Source organism: Calidris pugnax, unplaced genomic scaffold (assembly GCF_001431845.1).
Source record: "Calidris pugnax isolate Ruff unplaced genomic scaffold, ASM143184v1 scaffold65, whole genome shotgun sequence".
Classification (NCBI taxonomy): domain Eukaryota; kingdom Metazoa; phylum Chordata; class Aves; order Charadriiformes; family Scolopacidae; genus Calidris; species Calidris pugnax.
The window spans coordinates 1,362,259-1,385,234 of NW_015090785.1; the positions used below are offsets into that span (position 1 = coordinate 1,362,259).

Consider the following 22,976-nt stretch of genomic DNA (forward strand, 5'->3'; position numbering starts at 1 on the left):
TAACATCATTTAGCTATACTTAGTAGATTCCTTTTGTATGGTCACAGTAACAAAAACATGGTGCAAAATCAGTTGGGTTTTTTGTTTTTATAAATACTGATAGTTTGCAGCATTAAAGAACAAAATCAACAAAATTAAATCATTTTGTTACCCTAGGACTTCTATGAAATTGTTTCTTGAAGTTGGAGGGAATTAAATCATTCACTTTCACAACTACTGCACTGAGTTACTTACTGTAAGAAGGAAATGATGCACTGCAGGCTCTCCAGGAGTAAGAGGAATCGATATTAATTTAGCATGATCTTTGCCATTGCAGAGCTGGTGAGCACAATGCTAGTTTAATTGAATAAGGCCAATATTATCCAGTAAGAATGTAGTATAAAGGGTTCCAGTTCTCTATTTCAGCCTACCCTAATTGATGGCACCCCATTAGATAAGTGAATACAAAGAATTTGCGTGGGGTTTTTTTTTTTTTCCTTTTAATGCTGCAGTACTTAAGATTGTTAAATCAGCATTTCCATGTGATCTGAAGTATTCAATTACATATGAGCATTCATTTTGCAAAACTCAATATTAGGTAATAGTTACAGACTAATACAATAACATTCCTCTGCTGTACAAATTAAATCATATTTTAAAGAAATGAGCAGCCTAGGAGTTATATACAAAAGAAACCAGCAAGCATTGTTGAAATGAAATGCAAAATGTCACTGCTAGGTCTACTGTCTGAGATACTTTTAAAGTAAAATTAACAAAACCCCTTAGAACATATTTCCAAGTTTACAAGTCAATTCTCAGAAAAATCAAATCATGTCAAAAAAAAAAATTCTATAAAGCAGTGAAAGGCATATATACATTTTCCTTATGAACCTTGAGATTTCACTCTTTTAAAAGTTGCTAAGTTTCAATATCAGTTTATTTGCAAGACAACTGTTTATCCCAATAAGCTCACGTCTTAGATACATTTCCCCTTTGATTACAAATAAAGCACTGCACTTTTTTTTTTTTAAATCAAGGCATATAATCTTATAGTATGGTGCCAGGTATGCACAGGTCACATTGTGCTCATGTCTCAAACAAGGTAAGTGCAAACATACAGATTTATTCAGATTTGCAAGCATGCAACCTGTTACTTAACTACATTAATACCTTCTCTCCTAAACCAGACTAGTATCTATATGTTTGCTTTCACGAACCTAGAATCTTTCTTTTCAGGACTCCTAAAACAAGCAGTGTCTTTGAATTCTGAAATGACACAAATATCAAGAAAGTCCACATTGTGCAAGAAAGCAGCAGCTATGTTTTTCAACTTGGACTAAAAAAGAAAAGAGAAAAACAAAAACCGTTCACTGAACAGCAGATTAGCAGTAATGTTCCTCATGAATCGATAAGAGTGCCTGATGCTGAATATCTAACAGCAAATGCTGAATTTGGGTTTAATATTTTAAGGGTTTATTGGAGATTAAGCTTCTTGCTGTGCTGGTCTCTTCAAATCCCTGATCTGTTTAACTAAATAGGTCTTCTCATCATTAAATTGTTCATCCTCGGTCCTGTCATTCTGAAACTTGCTGAGGAACTCAATAAGTTTGGTCTGGTTCTTTAGGAGGATGTCTAATATAGGCTGTGTCTTGTTAGGATTGGCTACAAACACCTGCAAGAAAACAAAAGACATTTAGCTTAATAGTAGGAAACAGAAGGCTAAGTTAAAAAACAAACCTAGGCAACAAGACACTGGTGACAGTAACTTAAAATGATGTTTTAATTATTCGGTATCCCATACCTCTACAGAAAAAACAATGGAATAAATGCAAGTTTTAAAATAAAATCACTCCACTTTTTTTTTTTTTTTTTTTTTGTAAGAATAGAAGCTGAACACCAGTACCAAAGTAAATTCAACTTGGGGGAGGTGATAAGCCACACCACCTTCTGCTGAAACCTCTGAAGACACCTCATGGGTAAATTCTGCAGCAAATGCACGGTTTCGTATTACATACTGCATCAGGTGGGTATCTTAAGGTTCACTGGAAACTTTTATACCTCAAATTAGATCTCCGAGCTCGTAGCTATTTGCTTATCTGCTGCAAAGTCAGAAGGTATCTGTTACAACAGCCAAACTACAATTTAGGCTTTGAAATTTAGGTGAAGACTAAAATACTGCTAACCTTAATAGATCATGCGGTTTGATGGAAACACTTTTGAACTCCAGGATGCTTCATGATCTCACATGATATCAGACATTCCTCCTTATTTTACTGCACTTAATCTTTCTTAATTCTAGAATTTTCTAAGAGAGATTACACTGACAATCATATGAAAGTCCCTAAGTGGTTTCTAAATGATTTTCAAAAGATACAAAGATAGCTATTTGTAAATACCAATCATAATAAAGACAAACATTAGCTCTTTCTATTTAACCACTTAGCAGACATTAAGATAAGCTTCATTTAGGCTTAGTTAATTACTTTACTCAGCCAAACAACTTCTGTGGGTGTTCTTTTGTTGTTTGATTTATTGTGTGTGTTTTTTTAAACATACCTTAAACACATGAAAGGCCTCAAACTGAATGTTACGACTCTTGTCTCGTAGAAGGTTCATCATTAGTTTGAGATTTTCAGGTTTACTGATGTATTTTGTCATAATTGTGAAGTTGTGTCTGTCCAATAACAATTCACCAAGAAGCTAAAAGTGGAAAATAAGCCCAAATGAAAAAATGACTGACACTGGACATAAGAAACATCTTCTTCAGAAGTGCTTTCAAATACAATGAGTAGTTGAAAGACACCAGTCTGTAAATATAGTAACAGTAGAAATTCAGGACATTTGAGTTCTAAGTGCAGGGTGCATTTTCCTCTTATTTCTATGATGTGATTTTTCCTTTTACTCAACAAGTGACAAAATAGTCTTTTCTTCCCCAACTTGTTATGAACTGGAATTGAAAGAAAAATCATTTTCATTCTTTTTTCCCCATGATATCATTTTTTGCCCCTCATTTATGCTGAAGGAAATACATCACCAGTGAGAACGTGGTTTTAAAAAACAAAACACCCCCAAAGAACAACAACAGCAAAAAAAGAGAGTTAGAACCTCAAATGAGAAATATTTACACTTCTTCTGCTACCATCTTTGTCCAGAAGGGAGTAAAAGGATATTCCCCACAAGTACCTCCCTTGCTACATTATATTTACGTTCAAGTACGTTAGAAATAGTGAACTTAAGATTTGTATCACTCTAGTTGCACCAAGTGAACCTTTCTTAAATTATTTAAATGTGTCCAGATTTGTTGAAGGGAAAACCTCAACAAAAATAAACATATCTGCATAAAACCATTTCTGCATAGGGAGAGAAATGACTTGGCGTGTTCTGGACACTAAATAATGAAATGACTGGACTAAAGAAAACTAGCTGATCCCAAGAATTAAAACATATGAAAAATTAAAATAAACACTATAGCTACTGAAGCCATTTCAACTAAAGTCAACCCACCTTGAAACTGAAGGAATTCCTTAACTTTAAGAAGAATATAAAATTGCCTTACCTTAAGTGACTGTCTCTTTGTCACGTAATTTTCCGAATGAAGTAACTTCTCATATTCACTGAAGAACTAAACACAGAATACAGAGAAGGTTAGGACCTTTCCAAGTGTCATACGCACTCTTCCTCCAAATGTTTACAATAAACTGGAGGAGACGCAAATGCGTAACAAAATGTAAACAAAATCTGAAACCTCAGCTGGTTCCTGTAAGTCACTACTGTCTAAACATTGTATCTGCTTTAAAAAAAAAATCATTTACTCTTTCAGGAACCTTTAATATTTAGATGGCAATGTGTTGAAAGTAGTTATCTCATTATTTCTTGAACTGTAACAGTTCTCAGTACTGAATGCTGTCAATTCATTCCAGGAGTTCCCAGCAGGTGGAGGAGGGCTATCATGTATTCTTTGGTTGCCGAGGGTTAATAGAGACAAAAGAAAAAGACAAGGAAAGGGTTCCCTCTAGTGGAAAAATCAGATCTGGTTTTCACAGAACTAAATTTCTGCTGCCTTCTCTTGGTTTTACACCTTTCTACATTCAACCATAAGGTTTTGATCTTAATTTTACTCCTTGGCTGAAATTACTGTAAGTTCAATTGGTTTACTATTGTATGTTAGTTTCCAAAACCAGATCTAAAGAAGGAATGAAAATACTGATTTCTTCAAATAAGATACATAGCACTTGAGAATTCTGAATATTAAAACATATCTGCTCACCCTATCATAATGTTGTTCCAAAAATTCTGCGCTTAGCAACTTGTGTCTTGTAAGCAAATCCTGTAAAAGAGCACAAACCCAGTATTTTCACTGAAATATTTTTAAAGTACATATATGTTCTTATTAAACAGTGAGTATACATAAGACATCCAAGAGAAAATTTTGCTATTTAATTAAAAAGAGACTTAGGACATGAATGCATTTATGTGGACATTGCTAAGGATCTTGGCATCACTTAGGGAAGGTCTGCTATGATTGTTATGTTAATTCACATAGGTAAATAGCCTGTGGGATTATCACTGAAGAATGCCATTTATGGATCAAGGTTACACTCTGCACAGAGCTATACACAAGCCACTATTTAATGCTGACCAAATATTATTTTATAGTCCATAACTGATTGTTTTAGGACAAAAAAACCCTCCCCAGACAAAGCACCAGCATTAAATATACTATGGTTCATAACGGAATTAAAAGGAGTTTGTTCACTTGAGGAGTTGGAGACACAGATTTAAAAGCCTCTGGCATGGAAGTGCACATACATTCAGCTAACACATAATACTTTAAATCTTGCTTTCTGGAATAAAAGTTATCGCAAACATACTACATATATTTAAAGGAATGTCTTGTATTCTGAGAAATAAAGAACAACAATCTCCAGCTTACCCATTTGCATCACACCTTTTTTTTTTTTCTCTCCTTCTCCCTAGGCTTGTTTTGCCCAAGAACGTAACATACAACATCTGGGTTCACAGAGAGAACTACAGAAATAATAATTCAAATGCTGTTGTGTAAATTACCTTGAATGTGGCAAATGCATCTGAAGCAATGTCAAATGTTGACATTTCCACATATCTGAAGAAATCATAGAATTGTTCTGACCACAAGATTATTTTAGCAAGTGGTTCATGCCTGATGCATTCTCTAAGCATTATTCCACAATTTAGAGCAATTTCTGGAGATTCGTACCTATTTAAAAAACAAAACCAAAGATTCTTCATAAATACTTTCACAAGTTAGCATTGCAGCACACACTGCCAATTACTTTTCAGTGCTATCAAGTAACCAAAAATTCAGAAGTTAGAGGTACTTATTTCTGCATTAAACTACACTTATAAATACTTCTATGAAATACTACTTGAAATCGGTGCCAGTGAAATGCCAAATTATAGCCAATACATATGACTTCCACAAAACCAGAAACAAGACTAAACAATCATATTGTCTTCATACTCAAAATCAGTTTTCTTTTTTCATATTGGTGGGATTGCAGACATCTGGAAAAGCAGTAAATTATTTCTGTCTTTAAAGTGGTTTCCTTAAACATGACCGCAATTTACATAAAACTACCTATAATATGAGCACGAAGGGTTAATTATACTGAACATAAATTCATGTCTCCTCTTTCATCAAACCCTTTTTCAGCACGACTGGCTACTTTACACATCACAGACTTCAAGGTTGAACTGCTGGCAACAGTGTCCTCCGATTGTAAGGACAATATCGAACACCTTCTCTGTGCCCGAGTCATTATTGCCTCTAGCAAAGCATCCACACCTCCTCACAGGAAACCTCTGGAACACGTCCATCACCGATTCGATGGAAGTGATGAAGCTATTCCTGATGGCTTCACTTACACATTGCCGCTACACTTCCTTGGCAGACTTTCTTGCTCAAATACTACAGGGTTCTCTCAGCTGATTTTAGCGGATGCCAACAGCAGCTGTCAAAAATCTCACAACAGCGTGTTTAAGACACATTTGATAGAAATACACCTTTGTACTTGCTTTCCCAGGCAAGCTAGTTGTAGAACCCTGGGAGAAGATGGGACTGCCATTCCAAACCAAGAACTCCTCTCAGCATGTTGCCGTATGAGCTATCCCAGTCCAGAGAAAAGTTATGTCTGTTGCTCCTACCTGGTTCTAGAGCAGTCAAAGCTTCTTATATACCTTCCTGCCTCCCACCTAAAGAATCTTTCATCCAATGCCACTGGAAGCCCATTCAAATTCACCAGAATAATTCAGGAGCAAAGTATCATCGTGCATACTAAGCACTAACTATATTGCCATACAAAAACCATTTGCTTACGAACTAATTTTCATGTTAAATCCTGCAATACTTTCCCATTTAACCCGTCATGGAGATTTGAAACCTCCTGAACTTTTTGCAATTCACCCCACAGATTAAATTTACATAAATCTGCCTCAGTTGGATAGCAGATGTAACATTTAAGTGATTAAAGCTGACTAAATGCCCATTTCAAACATCCTGACTTATGAATATGCGTTCCAACAATCTCTGTCAGAATAATGCTCTCTGAAGAGTGACAACACGGACTAAAAATTGGGACGAATGTGTTACAGCCCCCATTCAGTCACATATCAACGAGAGCATGTTGAGAACATAGTTTCATCTCTCTGCACCTCAAATGCCTTTGCCTTCTTTTGTAAATTATTTTGAAGTACTGAATCAGTGTTTTCTTTTGTGTTACACCACAATTAAAATCCTTTTGTCCCTCTAATATTTAAATATTGATTCCCCCCAAAATCAGGGCTGCAATGCAGGGGGGAAAAAAAATTCCACACATACAACAAAGCTCTTCTGGCAGACAAGTGTACATCTTACACTCATATGAACTGAAGCAAATATTCCATACTGCTTCTGGTGCAAAACCTGTGGAGCCAGCATGAAACTAAAAGATGTAAAACTCCACTTTCCCCACAGAGTATATTTATTGTACAATCCATTTTCCAGGAGCTTACATAAATGGCCAAGATTAGGTAGAGATATTACAACAAAATAGCCTAATACACCACGTGTGTGGCAGGTTAGTCAGCATCACTGATTACTACTATGAACTAGGAGGAGGGAAAAGGAAAAACACAATAAAGCTTCCTGTTAAAACATTAAAATTATACTTAATTATTCCCACATCTCAGTGCTACCAGCATAACACAAGCAAGTATGTTACTGAGAAGCATGGCCTTCTCATACATCCTCTAGTTATCCCAGTCGGTGGAATAAGTACTCATCAACTGCAGCAAGCTTACCCAGCAGCTTTAACACAAATTATAAAACTAGTACTTAAAATAGCAGCATTTTCTAAATGGTTTATTAGTATTTAATGAACCTTTCTATCTCAAAATAACACATTGGAATTGCAATTTTCAGAACTTTGATTAATGTTACTCAAAAGGTAAGCAATTCTTTTTAAATGGAGAGAGCACATTCTCATTATTTTTTTAAAAATCTCATTTTAACACGAAAATGTTAATAACACCTTTCTGCTTTCATGTTTGAGATCCACAGCTCTGCACATGAAACCACATATTCAGTACGGCATGATTCTCCAACATCCAGCACAACAATACAAGAATAGAGGAAGAGACAGCCATCTGGCATGCACCATATGCCCCAAATCATTCTTTGTTCGGTCAAGTTTGAGTTGGTGCCTTTGTGTCACAGGAGCATAAATCACTATGAATAAAAAGTCTAAGAGCTAACTAAGACCAGTGGATAGGGCAGAAAAATGGAAATGACAATGATTAAAGGAAAAAAAAACCACTCCTTCATCAAGAGTTAAAGACTAAGTTCACAAGGAAATAGTTTAAATAGATCAAATAGCATTCTGAAAGGAAAATGTCTGCACTACCCCATAATAATATTTTAGGTTACTAACAGTTCTCAATTTTCAGTCATATTTCATGCAAAAGTGTTATTTTTGGTGTTTTATTACTCAAGTTTGCCTTTACTTAGGGGAATTAGAGGCCCCAAGACAAAAAAGAAAGCGTACTGCAAAGGAAGAAAAAATACTTCAGAATTCACTCTTTCTCTATGAATTTAAAAAATTCTTACTTCATGTAAAAGCATATTTATACTTCACAGTGTACATACCCTTTTAATAGCATGAACAATATATTCTGTTGAGTGCAGATGTATTCAACTGTGGGAGTTCTTGTACCAATTTGCCTTCTGAGAATGTTGTTGAAAATTTGCGCAACATCTTTTTTGCCCTGTCAAAAACATTAGCAGTTAAACACATAATATTCAAGTCCACTAAGGCAAATAACAATTAAACATTATCATCATCTCATGCATTCATACTGCGCGAGTTCTGCAGTGCAGTCAGCCTCTATACTCTGAAATTAAACAGATCAAATATTCTGTTTCTTTATACCCATTTCAAATATGCCAAAGCACTCAAAACGTTAAATCACGTTGCAGCCAGATCATGGATAATTTACATTAAGAAGTAAAGACAGTTGATGTTTCATTGGATACCTTTATGCAGCATCAGTCTGCTGGGCTTGTTTTATACTTCTTTTTGCTAAATATATACCCGTTTTTAACTCTCCTCTAGCCTAGAAGTGTGTTTCTTTAATATTCCATTCTCCCCTCTCCAGCCTAGGAACGCATAATGCCACCATTAAGAGCAGACAGAGCATTTCTGATTGCAATGTTAACATCCAACTTAAAACTATAACTTACAGAAACTAACTAACTAAATAAAAACTACTAAGAGAAATCATCCATCAACCTAAAATGCAATTCTCACATTCTTCAACGGACAAAACAAGTACAAGACAGACCAGGATGCTGGAATTCAGCACAGACTACGCACAAGAAAATGCATAAGGATAGCACCAGCCATTATAAAAGCTGCTGGGAATGTTCTCTTTTGTTGAATACATACACATTTCCCATTTATTTCTTCTGTCAGACCATAGCTAAAGATGACAAAATGGTACAGACATCTAACAAAAAGCTGATTATAGATCTAAGAACTTTTCACTGTCATTCACACGCACCATTTAAAACCCAGATTTCTGCAATTAACTTTTCATTTTGGATTGCCATAAAGACAACTTCAGGAGCATGTGTTACCAGATCTAATCCAGAAAAAGGTTCCCTGAATGTTATACACAAAACCCATGTGTAGATAATGTTTTTTGACAATCTCTAGCTGTAGTATACACGCCCTCAGTAACATCAACCAGATTTTGAGTAAAATGCAAGGCATATTTAAGTAGGAAGAATTTTAAAAACAAAATTATTTTTGTTTTCTAATCAACATCAAGAAGATTGCAGAAGGAAAAAAAAAAACAAATGTTTATAAAAATGTAGGAGGAATGTAGTTTTACAAATGGCATGTTTGTGAATTACCAGGGACAGTTTTGTTAGAGTGTTGTTTTCAGGATATAACAGTTTGTTTGTAAACGCTTGTTTTCTCAATTACAATTCCATTGAAAGCCAGCCCAAAGCAACACCAGAACTCTTTGTTCTGAAATGAGTAGAGCAGTGTTTCCAGAAATTGCTTTACTCAAACTCCACATAATATAGTCATCAACTCTCATTCAGTAACATTGTCAATTTTGCGCTGGATCTCACAATTTGCTTTGGACTCACCAGCAAGAACAGCATTTCCTTATTATGCACATGATTGAACTGATGGTGGTACCCAGTAATACCAAGGCTAGTTATTGTTAGGAGGATGTATTACTAAGTGATCTCATGGCCTAACAAGGGCAAACAGACCCCGAGCCCTGTGCCAATAGTCACGACTGCGAGAGGTGAGAGGGAGACTGTGCTGGTATTGTCTTCCCAGCAGAAGGATTCAGGCTCCCTTATGCAAAAGGCTTTTTTGTGTGGTTTTTTTTATTCGTTTAAAAAAAAAAAAACAAACCAAGAACAAAAAAAAAACCCACCACAGTTCCACAAGGGATACCATCTCTCCTACAGACACACTAGCAAAAAAATCAACAGAGAGAACTGGTAAGTTTATAAGACGGGCAGGCAAATGGTTGCATTGACTGTTTTACTTAGAAGGAAAGCTTCCAGATAAAGAAAGCTTCCATTTTAAACAGGCCTTTACATACAGCAAGGTCTGGACAGTCAGGCAGTTTCTCAATGAAAACATTAAATTTCTTACTGTTCTGGTTTGGTTTTTTTAACCGTACTATTCACATTCGAGGACATTTAAGACAGTTTAAGAGTTGGAGTGAACAGTCCCTGTGTATTAATTAGTTGTCTATTCCTGTTCTACAAGGAAACCCACTTCAGGAATGACAGTGAAGTTCTTGACAAAAAAAGATGACAGTTACTTCATCACTGAATGACCTCAAGCTGTGGTGAGGCACCAGAAGGAAAATGCTATACCTACTCTTCAAGTTTAAGAACCAACGGGCTCATATCTCCACGAGTAATGGAGAAATCCTTTCCAATGCAGTAACCCCCAACCATAGGGACCCAGGATATGAAAGACAACATCTGATTGACTTTTTAACAGCTGGGAAGCCAGTGTAGGTTTGGAGCACAGGTGTGTTGACATCAGTTCTAGGTAACAACAATAGCTGGACAGTCTGCCAGATCCCAACCTTAAAAAGCAGACATCCAGCCTAGAAAGCGTCGTGAATTGACCTGGTCTGTCTCAAGGGGGAACCGTCACATCCTTGTGTAACAAAGCAGCAGAAAGTCCACAAGCAGGAAACTACTTGCAATCTTTTCAAGTCCCCTTAGAATAAAATGAATAGTTCTCCTTAATGAGAGCAAGCCTGTACAAATTGTTATCATTCTTCATTACCAGGAGATAATGAAGGCTTCCTTTGCTAATAACCGGACTGAGTAAACACCAAGCTGATAAGAATCTAGAGGTCAGCAGAATCCAGATGACGTTTCATGATTTCCTTTCTTCAGCAATTAAAGGCCATCACATTTCAGCATTCCCTCTCAGCTTTCCCAGGTCTCCTTGCTTATTTAACCACCTGAATGTTTTATGTTTGGTATAAACAGTTGTGTGGGTAGGGAAAAAACTGTATTATAATTAAACACAAATCAGAGGGAGTTCTGGGTGGGGTGGAGGGGAGAGAAGAAAGAATAGGGAAGAAAGCCATTGTTTTTGGAATGTCATACTACAATAGGACTTTAAACTGTTGTGCTTGCATTGTGAACAACTTGTTTATGAACAATACCATTTTTAAGCAACCTCAAGTGGGATGGTCTTTATGGTCAAGGCTGTGGAGTGAGATACATGGGTTTTGGCTCCTTTCCTAGACAACCACACGCTTCTTGCCGGACCTCAGAAAAAATAGGAAAATCCCACTGTACTGCAACTTCTTACAGCTAAATATATTGGGTGATGTTCCACTATGGTACTGCGAAGCTAAATTATTCTACATGATGTGGTGACAAATGCCAGGTAGAGGTTTGTATTGAGATACATTTAAAAACAAGTAAGTATTGCTATTTTGAAGTAATCAACAGAAACTTGGGTTTGTTGTTTTTTTAATAAATAGAAAAAAACATGAGGAAAACATAAAAAAGGCTACATCACTTGTTTCTAAAGAGAGAGAGAAATACTGGACTGTTATTAAAAATAACAGCTTTACCTTAAATATATAAAGTTCTTAATAAATGTTGCAATAATGCTCTTACTTTTCCAAGTAATTTAATATAACAAGATGAGAACATAGACACATCTTGTGTATTATAGTCTGTGTTCACTATGGTATTACTCCTAAGAGATTAACCCTCCTGTGTACACAACAATTAAGAATTATTCCATAATTTCAATAGAAGTGTATCATCAGGATTAGAGGTTTGTCTACTTCAATTTTGTGTGGTTTATGTGCCTAAATTCACAGATTTCATATTCTATATTTGCTTAACTTTCCAGGTAGTTTGGAACAATGAGTTCTCTTTCTAATGGTTTTGTTCTAGCCAGAAAAAAAAGAATATCAAAAGATGTCTTAACCAATTCAAGTGGCAGGAATTCAGATATGTTTAACATATGCAAAATAAGAAATGTCAAACTTCTTTTCTTACCTCAAAATCAATTAGCTGCAAGTCGGCTACTAGGGTACTAAGAAGACCACTGTTGTACAGCTCTTGAGCAAGCTGTGCCACAGCTTCTGTCTGTGGTTCTTTTTCATTTGTGCCATACAAGATTTCTTTCATGGCAACAAGGTTTTTTGAGACCTCCTCAGTGGCCTAAAGAAAATGGGGAAAAAATACAGTTAGAGCACAATTTAATTTGTCTTTGTAACTGCACACTCTATTATTCTTAGAATCTGCAAGCTTCCATTAAGGGAAAAAAATAATCAGGAAATGACAACCCGTTAAAAAAAACAATAGATAATCTTTCTGCAAATAATACTGTTACATGTTACTGAAAAAAAAAAAAAAGGGCAGAGGCAAGACATACGACATTTGACAAGTTACCAAAAGTAAAAATCTCTTCCTTTTTACTGCATTTAAACTTCCCATTCAAAAATCCCCTGAAGAACAGTAGTGGGATGAAAAGAACCCAACAAAATTTCCATCCTGTAAAACAGAGGTATGTGGGATCAGGTTGGAAAACATGACACGGAGGCACATGCCTGTCCTATTGAACTGCAGATGTGCCCCTCCTACAGATTTTGCACTCGTGAGATTTTGTCAAGTACTAGGTTCCCATTCCAGGCAGTGGGGATGAAATTTTTCCTCTCCAGCTAATAAAGCCTCAGAGTACCTCCTGTATTTTTCAGGTTATCTCAATATATATATAAGAACAAACTAGCAAACAGACCCAGAAAGAGGTGCACTCAAAAGAACACAGCAATACAGGAGACAATAATCTAAGATGCTTCCCATTTGAAGTCCATCTCCAGACAGAGAGGTCTGATGTCTCACTTCGGGAAGCCCAATGGGCTGGAGCAGCATTTAAATTTAGCAGTGGAAGCAGAGTTATCTCATGAGTAAAACTAATACAGTCAACAAAAACACTTCTGAAGACCCACTTCTGAATTGTAAAACACAAGTTACCTTGGAGAAAAAAAGAAAAACTACTCCCTTCAATATATATGTTTACATACCTTGGGGGTAAAATGCTGAGAATGATCATCATAAATAGCTGGTTTAATTATATTGTATTAGTTCTTAATGTGCCTAAAAAGCATGAATGGTTTGTAAGTGCACCAACTTTTAGTAATTAGATGAACCTGCCGACAAGGTATGCATACGCTTTAATGTAAAGTATTTATAATTGGTAGCACATGGGAAACTAATGAAGAGAAAAAACTTCCTGGATTTTTTTTTTCTTATAAGGTGTATGTAAAAAGACTTCTCATTTGTGCGTTATATCTAGAGAGGTTTAAGATCAGCATGACCCATGCACTATTCAAGCCAAAGCCATTCCAGCTTTGCTAGGTATGCAAGTAAAGATTCCATGACCTTTAAGGAGGCTCCATATAATTTTTAGCTCCTCCTCAACTTTCCACTCCCCGCTGTCTCCCTCTTCTTACTAACTGCAGTTCCTAGTCCCAGTTGGCTCCTCCTTAATTGAAATTCCAAAGGATTTTCTGTACACTGTTAGTAAGACAGCAATAAGCAGGTGCTCGATATGACTGCTTAGATTCATGACAGCTCCTGAAGACGTAAAATGAGAAAGCCAGCTCACCATATTGTGGTAGTATTACGCCACACGACTGCTCTATTTTTTTAAAATTCAGAAGAAATATCTATTTACTAGGAAAAAAACAGGAACATCTGTCAAATGTGGAGATGTGAAGAGATGCCTCTGATGCATGGCTACCAAGAAAAGAGGAAGCAGCAATAAAAATTATCTCCCAGTTTGTACCCTGCACACTAATTTAGAAAGCAAGATGAAAGAGGAAGAAAGGCAGAGGGCTCAAGGAACTACCTATTTTAAGAAAGACGGTGGCAATATTGAGGACATGCCTGAAATTAAGAATGCCAGTAGAGAATTTTTCATACCAAAACCCCAGAAAACAGAACAACCCTCCCAAAACTTTAATAATCATGCTTAAAGGCTCTCCCTCACCGCCACTTGAAGAAAGATGCTAGTAATGGAAATGCTTACAAGCCAGACAGAAAAAAATAGTGTTTCCAAACACCAACAGCAAAAAAGGCCTTCTGGCCTCACATGAACATACAACTGAGTAACTTCAAGAAGAGACACCAGGACTCAGATTTATTTATGCTCTTCTACATCTGTCTAGATCATCTGAATGTGTTTCACTTGAACTTGGAATGACATAGGGCTTTAGTGGGAAGTAACGGTTAGAGATACAGAAACATAGAACAGCTTAGGTTGGGAGGTACCTCAGAAGTCATCAGGGTCCAACCACCTGCTCAAGGCAGGGCCAACCTCAAAGTCCTATCAGACTGATGAGGCTCACAGCCAGCCATTCTCTGGCTCCACGCACAGCTCCACAAAGGGACACTCCACAACCTCTCCAGGCAACCTGTACCCATGTCTGACCACTTTCATCATGGAAAGAGACTTGCTTATATCACTTCAACTTAGTCTGAACTATCACTTCTGGATACATACGACAAATACAGAAATATGAGGTTTTCTGAAAGTATTATATCAATAACCAAGGTCTTTTTATACACTACACTTCCATAAAATATGACCTTTCTATATTCTCTCCTCTTCTACTCTAAAACTCAACACCAAAAGGACTGGAAATAAATTCTAACAAACTTGTTCTAGAACCCCTCTATTCTCCTATATTCCATAAACTCTCAAACATATTCCAAATACGTGATGTGCAGAGCTAATTTTGCCATTTCAGATGCAGAATGAAAACTAGACAGCTACACTGAAAAATATAATGCTATGTTAAATATCAATGTTAAGAGCTAAGTGAAAGCCTAGTAAAAATATTTGAGAAAGACAAGAGAAGGCCAGCTAGCATTACTTGTAGGATTTCCTAAGATATTGAGATCTAAACAATTTTAGAGAAAAATTTCTGTGACAAGTCACATTTGAAATTCAGTGGTGTCATACAATCAATACCATTTGAGGACAAGTCAAACTACAAAAGTTCAATGTAAAGTAAGGAAAACAAAGAAAGTATTTACTTATTGTATTTGTATCAAAGACAGGAAGATATTATTTAGAATATAAACAGACATCATGAAGGCACAGGTGTGATTGCCACACCAGAATCAGCTGCATTTCTTTATAGCAATGAATCATTATGGTTTATTCCAGTCTCTAGGGTATTTCCCTGATATTTCCAAAATTTACTATTTCCTTAAATGCCAAGCAGTGCAAATACCAAATACTTCCTTTTAAACTTGCAGTGCTGGAGCGTTTGAGTTTTACGAAGCAATACTTGCCTTTACTTAGAGAAACAGTAGAAAAAGATATGAACACATAGTTAGCCCTGAATTTTAAGATTAGCTCAGCTAGCTCTGGGTCTGTGGCTAAGGGTTCTATCCACATTGATAATGCAATTATATAAATTGCACTATTAATGAAAACATCTATCAAAAAGGTAAACATGCTACAGTTTTTAGCCTGCCTTGGTGAATACTTTTACTAGTCTAGCGCAGTATCTACCATAACACCATCCTTTTTAATAATTCCATTTAAATTTACTGGATTTCCAAACACAAAATCGTACAATTTTGTAAATATATTATTATCTACATCAGTGCCACCAGTTTATTTTAAAATAAGTCAAGAATTATTACATTATTTTTTAGCAGACATCTAGCATGAAGGAATCAGTAAAGAGTTAAGTTCAATTAGAAGAGAAGCGTGTCTTCTCACCCATTCCTTCCAGAAGCAGCCTCATCAGTGAGCATTAACTCACTGAATTAAATCTTGACCTATGCCCAGGGCAACATGGCACAATACTACATTTGGACAACTGAATCAAAACACCGCATGGCATTATCCCATACATACAGTATACTCTCCATCGTATAGAAGGGTAACTTAAAAAACAGAGACCAACCATGCCTACAATAGTCAACCCGCAGGGGTTAGCAACATGGCTGAAACAATTATCCCAAAACCAAAACTGGAGCTGCTACGAGCAGGTTAACCCAAGGTCAGAGGGTAGGGAAGAACAAGTTTATTACATGAGTAAATATTTACCTTCACGACAGTAAATGTGTGCCACAAACCAAATGAACTGGTGGTATAAAAATAAATGCTGATGTCAGCCAAAGAGGAGGAAGAGATGCAAATAAAAGACTAACTAATGAGCTAGATCTAGGGTAGGTCCCGTTTATATGAAAGTTTTCCTTCCCCTTCCTCCTAGCCCCCCCTTTCTGAAAAAACACAAGTAATGGAAAACTAACAGCATAAGTGATTAACACATTTGCAGTTATAAAGCGCTTGTTATTTCTAGTTTGCCTTCCAAAATACTAACGGACAGCAAGCTATCACCTCCATCCCAAGTCCAAGACTGCAGCCACCAAGCAGCCAGAGCCGCGGTACACGAGGCAGTCAGTCAGCCAGCAGCGAGACACAGCCCAGCTGCTTCAGATCTCTGCTCCCACCACAAAATTAAACATCATTTCAAAATGACCTGGAGAATCAACTGGTTAATTTTTCTCCAGTATTCACAAAGCTTAAAAAAAAAAAAAAGTAGATTAACATGCAACTAGAATTCACTTTCTGAATCCATCTGGATTATAAAGAACATACAAGAACACACACTGTCTAAGCTTTAAAAAAAATCTTTCTTTCTTACTTTGCTTTTTCTTCCTCTCACAAATCATTAAAGTTTCAGCACTGAAAAAGACTGAGGTATTCTGTTCAAACATAATTAATCACACTTTTAGTTTCTAGAGAAAATTATTTGTCTAATTTTCTTACACATCTGCATTTCCAAATGTATTAGGAAACTGTCAAAGAGCATCCTCTACACCACAAACTAAATATTGTCCTAACAGCACTGTGCTGCTACTGCATGGTAGGAACTACAATGAGCTACATATTAAAAACACTGCAGTAGAAAAGTCCTACTTTGTCTTTGGAAGCTCAGCCAGTCATAAGATATAAGACAAAAGGGCACTTACAATTCATTTCATTTCGTGGAAGAAATATATAAAGCTATGATTAAATTTTGAAATGTTCAGTTCACTTCAACATGTGCTGGTATTTTTTTAGTCTAATCTACATACACATTTCAAATTCCATATGTTCAAGAGTAAAGAAAATATGCAACTGCGCGTACTTAATTTTAAGAAAAAAAAGTAGTGCAGGAAAAGTAAGTCCCCCCTGCACCCAAAAGGCTGCCTTTACCACAAACAGTAATCAACTCTGAATATGCTGCTTAGTCTTGAAAGTTCATTGCTGTTACTTGGCAGGCCATAAAAGCACATCCCTGGATGAAACAGCAACAATGAAGCAGAGAGGAGAGAGAGAATTTTATAAAAAGTCTAATCACTAATAAAACAAAGTTATAAAAAAAAGAAAAATTTTGCCATTCTTCTATCCTTTTCCTAAAGGGCAATAATTTTTGTGCTTTGTGTGCAGTGAGTTTTCTATTTTTGTTCCACTACTACCCACAGAACTCACCCTTTCACCATCACAGAATTCTTTTCCAAAGGAGGCTGGAAAGTTACATCGTGGAAAGGATCATAAGGATAAAAAGGGTAGTGAAAGATAAAAAGATGCCTAAATATTTAGATATGGGCATGCAGAAATTTTTCTTCTGCATTAATAATGGCTACCGCTCAGACCCTTGCTGTCTTTTAACTCCAAAGTCACCTCAAGTCATTTTGATAGACTGGATAGGAAGAGGACATGAATTCAGGGTGTTTTATCAGACCTGTACCCTCAAAGATGTGATGGCTGGTTTGTAAGATATCAAAGAACTTTCTCTCTCAAAGCAGCAAACTATCTGAGAATCTGAGAAAAACCAGAGTCACAGTCACCTTCATGGAAGTCTAGGCTTGCCAGTGAACAACTATTTCCTGAAGAATCTCTGTATGGAGATGTGGACACTGGTGGTGTGAATGTTCAGATTCACCAACTGGTTTCTTCTGAATAACAAGGATGACAGAGGCCAGCACTACCACACCGAGCTCAGTCTTGTGAACATCACTATTTAACCCTCCTCACGTTTAACCTAGTGAGCATGGGTGCTGCCTTCTCCTCAAAGCAGAACGTGTCGCTTTCTGTGACACAGGACAACCAGCTCTACAGGATTAGCATATTATTTCTTGTCAAAGCAGCCGCCTCGCCTAAACGAGGTCTTTAAAGAAGATGGAGGTATGGGATTAAAGGCCAGCTAGAAGCAAATGGTACATAATAATCTTCAGCTACAGCATCAAGAACACAGGCACGTGATACAGTGCTCAGCTATGCACAATGGAATGAAGCTGGTCTGTTCCCCATTAGAGGTCTCAGCAAAAAGAAAAAGATGACACAAGAGTGCACGGATTTTAAGATCAAGCCACATCTCCAGGAATTAATAACGAGGCCGAGATGAAGGAGGCAGTGCCATGTCTCATCACAGACTCTTCAGAATGCACCTACCCCTCCTCTCCTGACAGATGTCTTTTATTAGAGAAAGAAGAAAAGCAGAGGCAGTGAAAATCCTCCCAGCCTCCACACAGGCCTGCGTAACAGGCTAAAACATTTTTCTCTCCAGCAAGAGAGAAAAAGCATCAGGGTAAAATACTATGGTACACTGCAAGAGACCTGGAACGTACCACATGCTGGCACTGGGGCAGAAGATGCTGACTGTAAAGAATATCAGGATAAAGACTGCAATTCAGGTAAGATCCAGATTCTCCTGCACTTAAAGTAGTAGTGCCAAACCCAGGTGAAACAGGATGCAGAGAAGCTGGCCGAACTCTGCTTAAAAATACTGGTGAACATGGAAAAGATTGTGACTATCTGCTACACGTGACTCTGTCAGTTTGCCAAGAATGGCACAGAACAGCTAAATAATGCTGGGAGAGGATCCAAGGAGGGTATCATAGCCTGCTTCAAAAGCTCATAGATTGAAGGGGGAGATGTTTTGTTTGGTTGTTTTTTTGATTTAGCTTTGGGGATTTTTTGGAAGTATTGAAATCTATGCCCTTGTGCTGAGTTTATTATTAAAAGCTTCATCTAAAAAGTAAATATCCCTGCAATACAAATCACTAGATGGGATGCAGCTGCACACAGGCTGAACTTTTAGTGAAGCCATCAAGACTACCAGTTGAGAAGTAAATAATTGTGGACAGAAGCAACAAAGCATCCTACCTAAAGGAAACTGCATGAGCATAGGAACTTTTCACCACATCTTCCTGTGTGCTGAAGAAAAGGCAAGGAAAGGTGAAAGTACATCCTCTGCTGACATCCACGGAGACACAAAGTTCCTCAGTTTCAGTAAGAGACACTCTGCTCTGTGAACATTTGTGTGGACAAGCACAGACAGAACTACTGTACAGCAGTACAGCCACCATGGTGGAAACAAGCACCAGAACGCTGTGTGGCTGTGAGCTCCTCATTAGAGAATGCAACATCCTACAGTTCCAAACTGTATTATTTTATGTACCATATCCCCTGTCAGTGGCATAAAAATGCAAATCCAACCAACATGAAACAAACTTGGTAAGTTATTAAGTACCTTTGAACCTTTATCAGAGTATAAAACCCAAAAATCATTCCTAATCGATTCAGTTTCAATAACTGTAAATTTCTTTTTTTTCCCTTTTCAATTACTGTTTAGCAATTGGAAAGTCCCAACTGTACCTTTTCTGCCTTCTTGTCAGAGATGTCTTGCTTTTCTAGAACTGCCATACTTTCCTTCAGGTTCTTCACTATGTCTGCAGGAGACTTGTGGGACTTGCCAAAAGGGAATGGCATGATTGCGAGCCACAAGGTCTTCCTTCTACAGCTCCTGCTTCACCTGGAAAAGGAGGAGAAAAAAAAAGCATGTCAAAAATAGAAACATAAGGTCAGTATAACAACACACATGAAGACAGAGAGAATAGCAAAGGTATTCATTCCTATGTGGAATAACCATCCTTGACACTTGAACAAGAGTCTGTCATAACGAAGTTAAATGCTTCTGTTTGTAATTCTTTTAAGACACAAGATACAGAATCTAAGAACTCACATTAAGATAGTTATCTTATGGTACAGGAACATACCCTGTATGGCAACATACCCATACAGGAACAAATTAAACGAATACAACACTTATATCCAAAGCCATATACTACATGAATACCACATATGGTCAAGACTAACAAGGATAAATTATTCCAATCACTGCTGTCAAGCAAAATGCCTTCTTATATTAGGACTTTTGACACACAAGTTATGGTGTCTCAGTGGCACTGCAATGACTGCCCAGGTACATGCTTTTACCCATGTTCATTCCATAACAAGTGCAAAGCATTAGCCAAAGCCCACACCTCAGTGCAGGAGCTGACCCATAACAAATGAAAGCAGACGCCAAAGCCCACACCTCAGTGCAGGAGCTGAGCACGACACAGACGAGGCTACGGGCGGCAGCTTGTTCCTGTAACAAAACACTTGGTACGTCCTGGCTTCTTCCTATCAGTATTCCTGTAGCGTCATACTGAGATGCAGCCTCACCCCCACTCATTTTATGGGAAACAAAATTTGTCGCCAATAACAAACATGAATAAGGCACTTGAAAATATTAAAGCCAAATACCTGATACGTATCTTTTCCAAAAAGATAACCCTTCTCCTGCAGGAGCAATTCTCCTGCCCTAGAAGTTTTTGGCTCTTGAATACAAATACATTCACTCCTCTGTATATTTACATATATCTGCTTTTACGCACAAATACATTCACTTCTGTGTACAAAATAGAAAAGTATTACTGAGTATACAAAAGCTTTTGTTACTAAATACATACACCCCCATTTAAATTATAAAAACTTCTTACAAGTGAATTCCATAAAGCATACTTCTAGAACTCTAATCTAGACAGCAAAGAACAGGAAATCCTGCATTAAAAATGCTGACAGTGCTACTTCTGCTACACAAAAGACAGCCGAAGCTGACAGAGCAGAGATTACACTGGTATTACAAAGAAGGGATATTACCCTCAAAGTCAGTAATTTCTATCTCCCTACAATGTCCATGAAGATAGTAACCAATCAACTATAACCAGCACGTTAAAGTTTCTAATCTAATACCATGCACTTTGATCCTTGATTAAAATACCAGCTCATTCACCATGAACTCCAAAATGTTAATCCTGATCTTATTCAATCATCTTTTGATCAAGGATTAAAAATACCAATTTGAGGCTATTTTTGAGTTATTTTAACACGAACAAGTTGGGCTGTCCCAAGGGCAACAATTTAAAGGTGAAGAACAGAGGCACTCAGATCTTTAGCCAAGAAAATTTCCATAAATAGGTATTTCAAGTAACCAGCTACAGGGATCACGCCTTCACTGTTCCATGCTTGCAACCAACAAAAAGCATAAACTAGACAGTTTTTAATCGGATTACTTTCTGATAAAAGTACTGGCATGATCAAACAAGACCTAGCACCAGCCCTTTCCATTCTTTAACAGATCACTTTCTGTTGTTCCTATCTTTAACAAGGACTTTCTGTTATTTTCTAGTATAATAATTATCTCATTATAGCAATCTCTCATTCATAATCTGCACAAAGAAGGGGTCTGTAACACTGAAAGTGCAAACACAAGACTCATACCCCAAAAGATAAAAATGTACCCACAGGTCATTCCTTAGACAAGAGAATTTTATGCCTCAACTTTGTCATACGTAGTGGAACAGAAAGATACCTCTAAGAAAAGCATGTCTACTCATCATTATTTAATGGAAATGTAATGGCATTTAAAACAATGTTTAATGAAAATCACAGTATTTTCACTCAGGATTTTTTTTCTAGAAAGAGACAGGTGTGAAAATAAGTAGAATTTCCCCTCAACATAGGTGAGATACCTTGAGCATCACAGCAGTATTTGAAATGTTCTCTTTATCTTTCCCTTTGATTACTACTCCTGCCAAATGAAAATGAGCCCTGAAAACAAAGCTGGATTCTTTCATGCTTGCATATCATCACTGATAATAATAGTATTTAACAACTACACAGCATATTCATTCTGGAAGATGTCTATGTCCATGTAAAGAGCGGGGTTGGCTCCAAAAATTGTTAGTCTTAATTCCTTGGATTACGTGTTAAAACAGAGTAAAATCCAGTAGGAATCAAAGCAGTTCTTTGAGAGAATAAAAATATTATATGGAATCACAAAATCTGGTATTACAGCAATATACAAAGAAATCAAAACCAAGAGGATGTCTCATTTTCTGAACCACAACTATGTTACTTCTAAACTGGAAGACTATATGGATTACACCAAGAATATACATATAACCAAGAAATATAGAATAATGACAAACTGTCCTCATGCTGTGTCCAATGTCTAGGCTTGCAAAACTTGATTTCCCTTCAAATAGTGCTCAATTTCTTCTTTAAATTAGTCTACTACTTTGACATACTCATAAAACCTTCCAGGTTCTACGTAAATCTTATACACCTACATGTATACAAAAGTCATACACAAGTTTTATTGTATCTACTAGCATATCTAATAGAAAATAATAAATTAGTAACAGTTCACTAGCATATATTTATACTAAACATTTTTTTCCAATTCAGGTAAGTTTCTGTATTAATTTCTCATAAGCAATTTAGAAAAATCAGGAAAGACTGCCAGCACCAACACGAAGGAAATCCACATCCTTGATTACTGAAGGTGACATTTTGCTTCAAGGTATTTCATTTATTATATAAAATGGAATAAAGGCATTGTTTCTGCTATTTCAATTTTATTACTGGAAGGAATGCAGTGGCACTGCCAGGAACATCATCTGGACCCTCAAGACTGAAGACCCCACCAACCCTGAAGCAAATCTAATACTGAAGAACCTGTGCCACATCCTGTCAAAAAAAAAAAAAAAAAAAAAAAAGAAAACT

The 22,976-nt window shown here is 36.8% G+C and overlaps 1 protein-coding gene across 1 annotated transcript in view; it reads right to left on the reverse strand.

The window, feature by feature from the left end:
• Window positions 1-883: 883 nt before the first annotated feature.
• CAB39 (calcium binding protein 39) overlaps window positions 884-22,976 on the reverse strand; it is a 40,523-nt gene continuing 18,430 nt past the window's right edge. Inside the window, exons 2-9 of the mRNA XM_014966278.1 lie at window positions 19,740-19,896; window positions 12,068-12,232; window positions 8,141-8,259; window positions 5,047-5,215; window positions 4,247-4,306; window positions 3,536-3,601; window positions 2,536-2,679; window positions 884-1,651 (exon numbers count right to left, since the gene is read on the reverse strand). Of these exons, the coding sequence (XP_014821764.1) occupies window positions 1,463-1,651; window positions 2,536-2,679; window positions 3,536-3,601; window positions 4,247-4,306; window positions 5,047-5,215; window positions 8,141-8,259; window positions 12,068-12,232; window positions 19,740-19,853 (1,026 nt within the window). The 5' untranslated portion in view covers window positions 19,854-19,896 and the 3' untranslated portion in view covers window positions 884-1,462. The remainder of the gene's footprint in view (window positions 1,652-2,535; window positions 2,680-3,535; window positions 3,602-4,246; window positions 4,307-5,046; window positions 5,216-8,140; window positions 8,260-12,067; window positions 12,233-19,739; window positions 19,897-22,976) is intronic.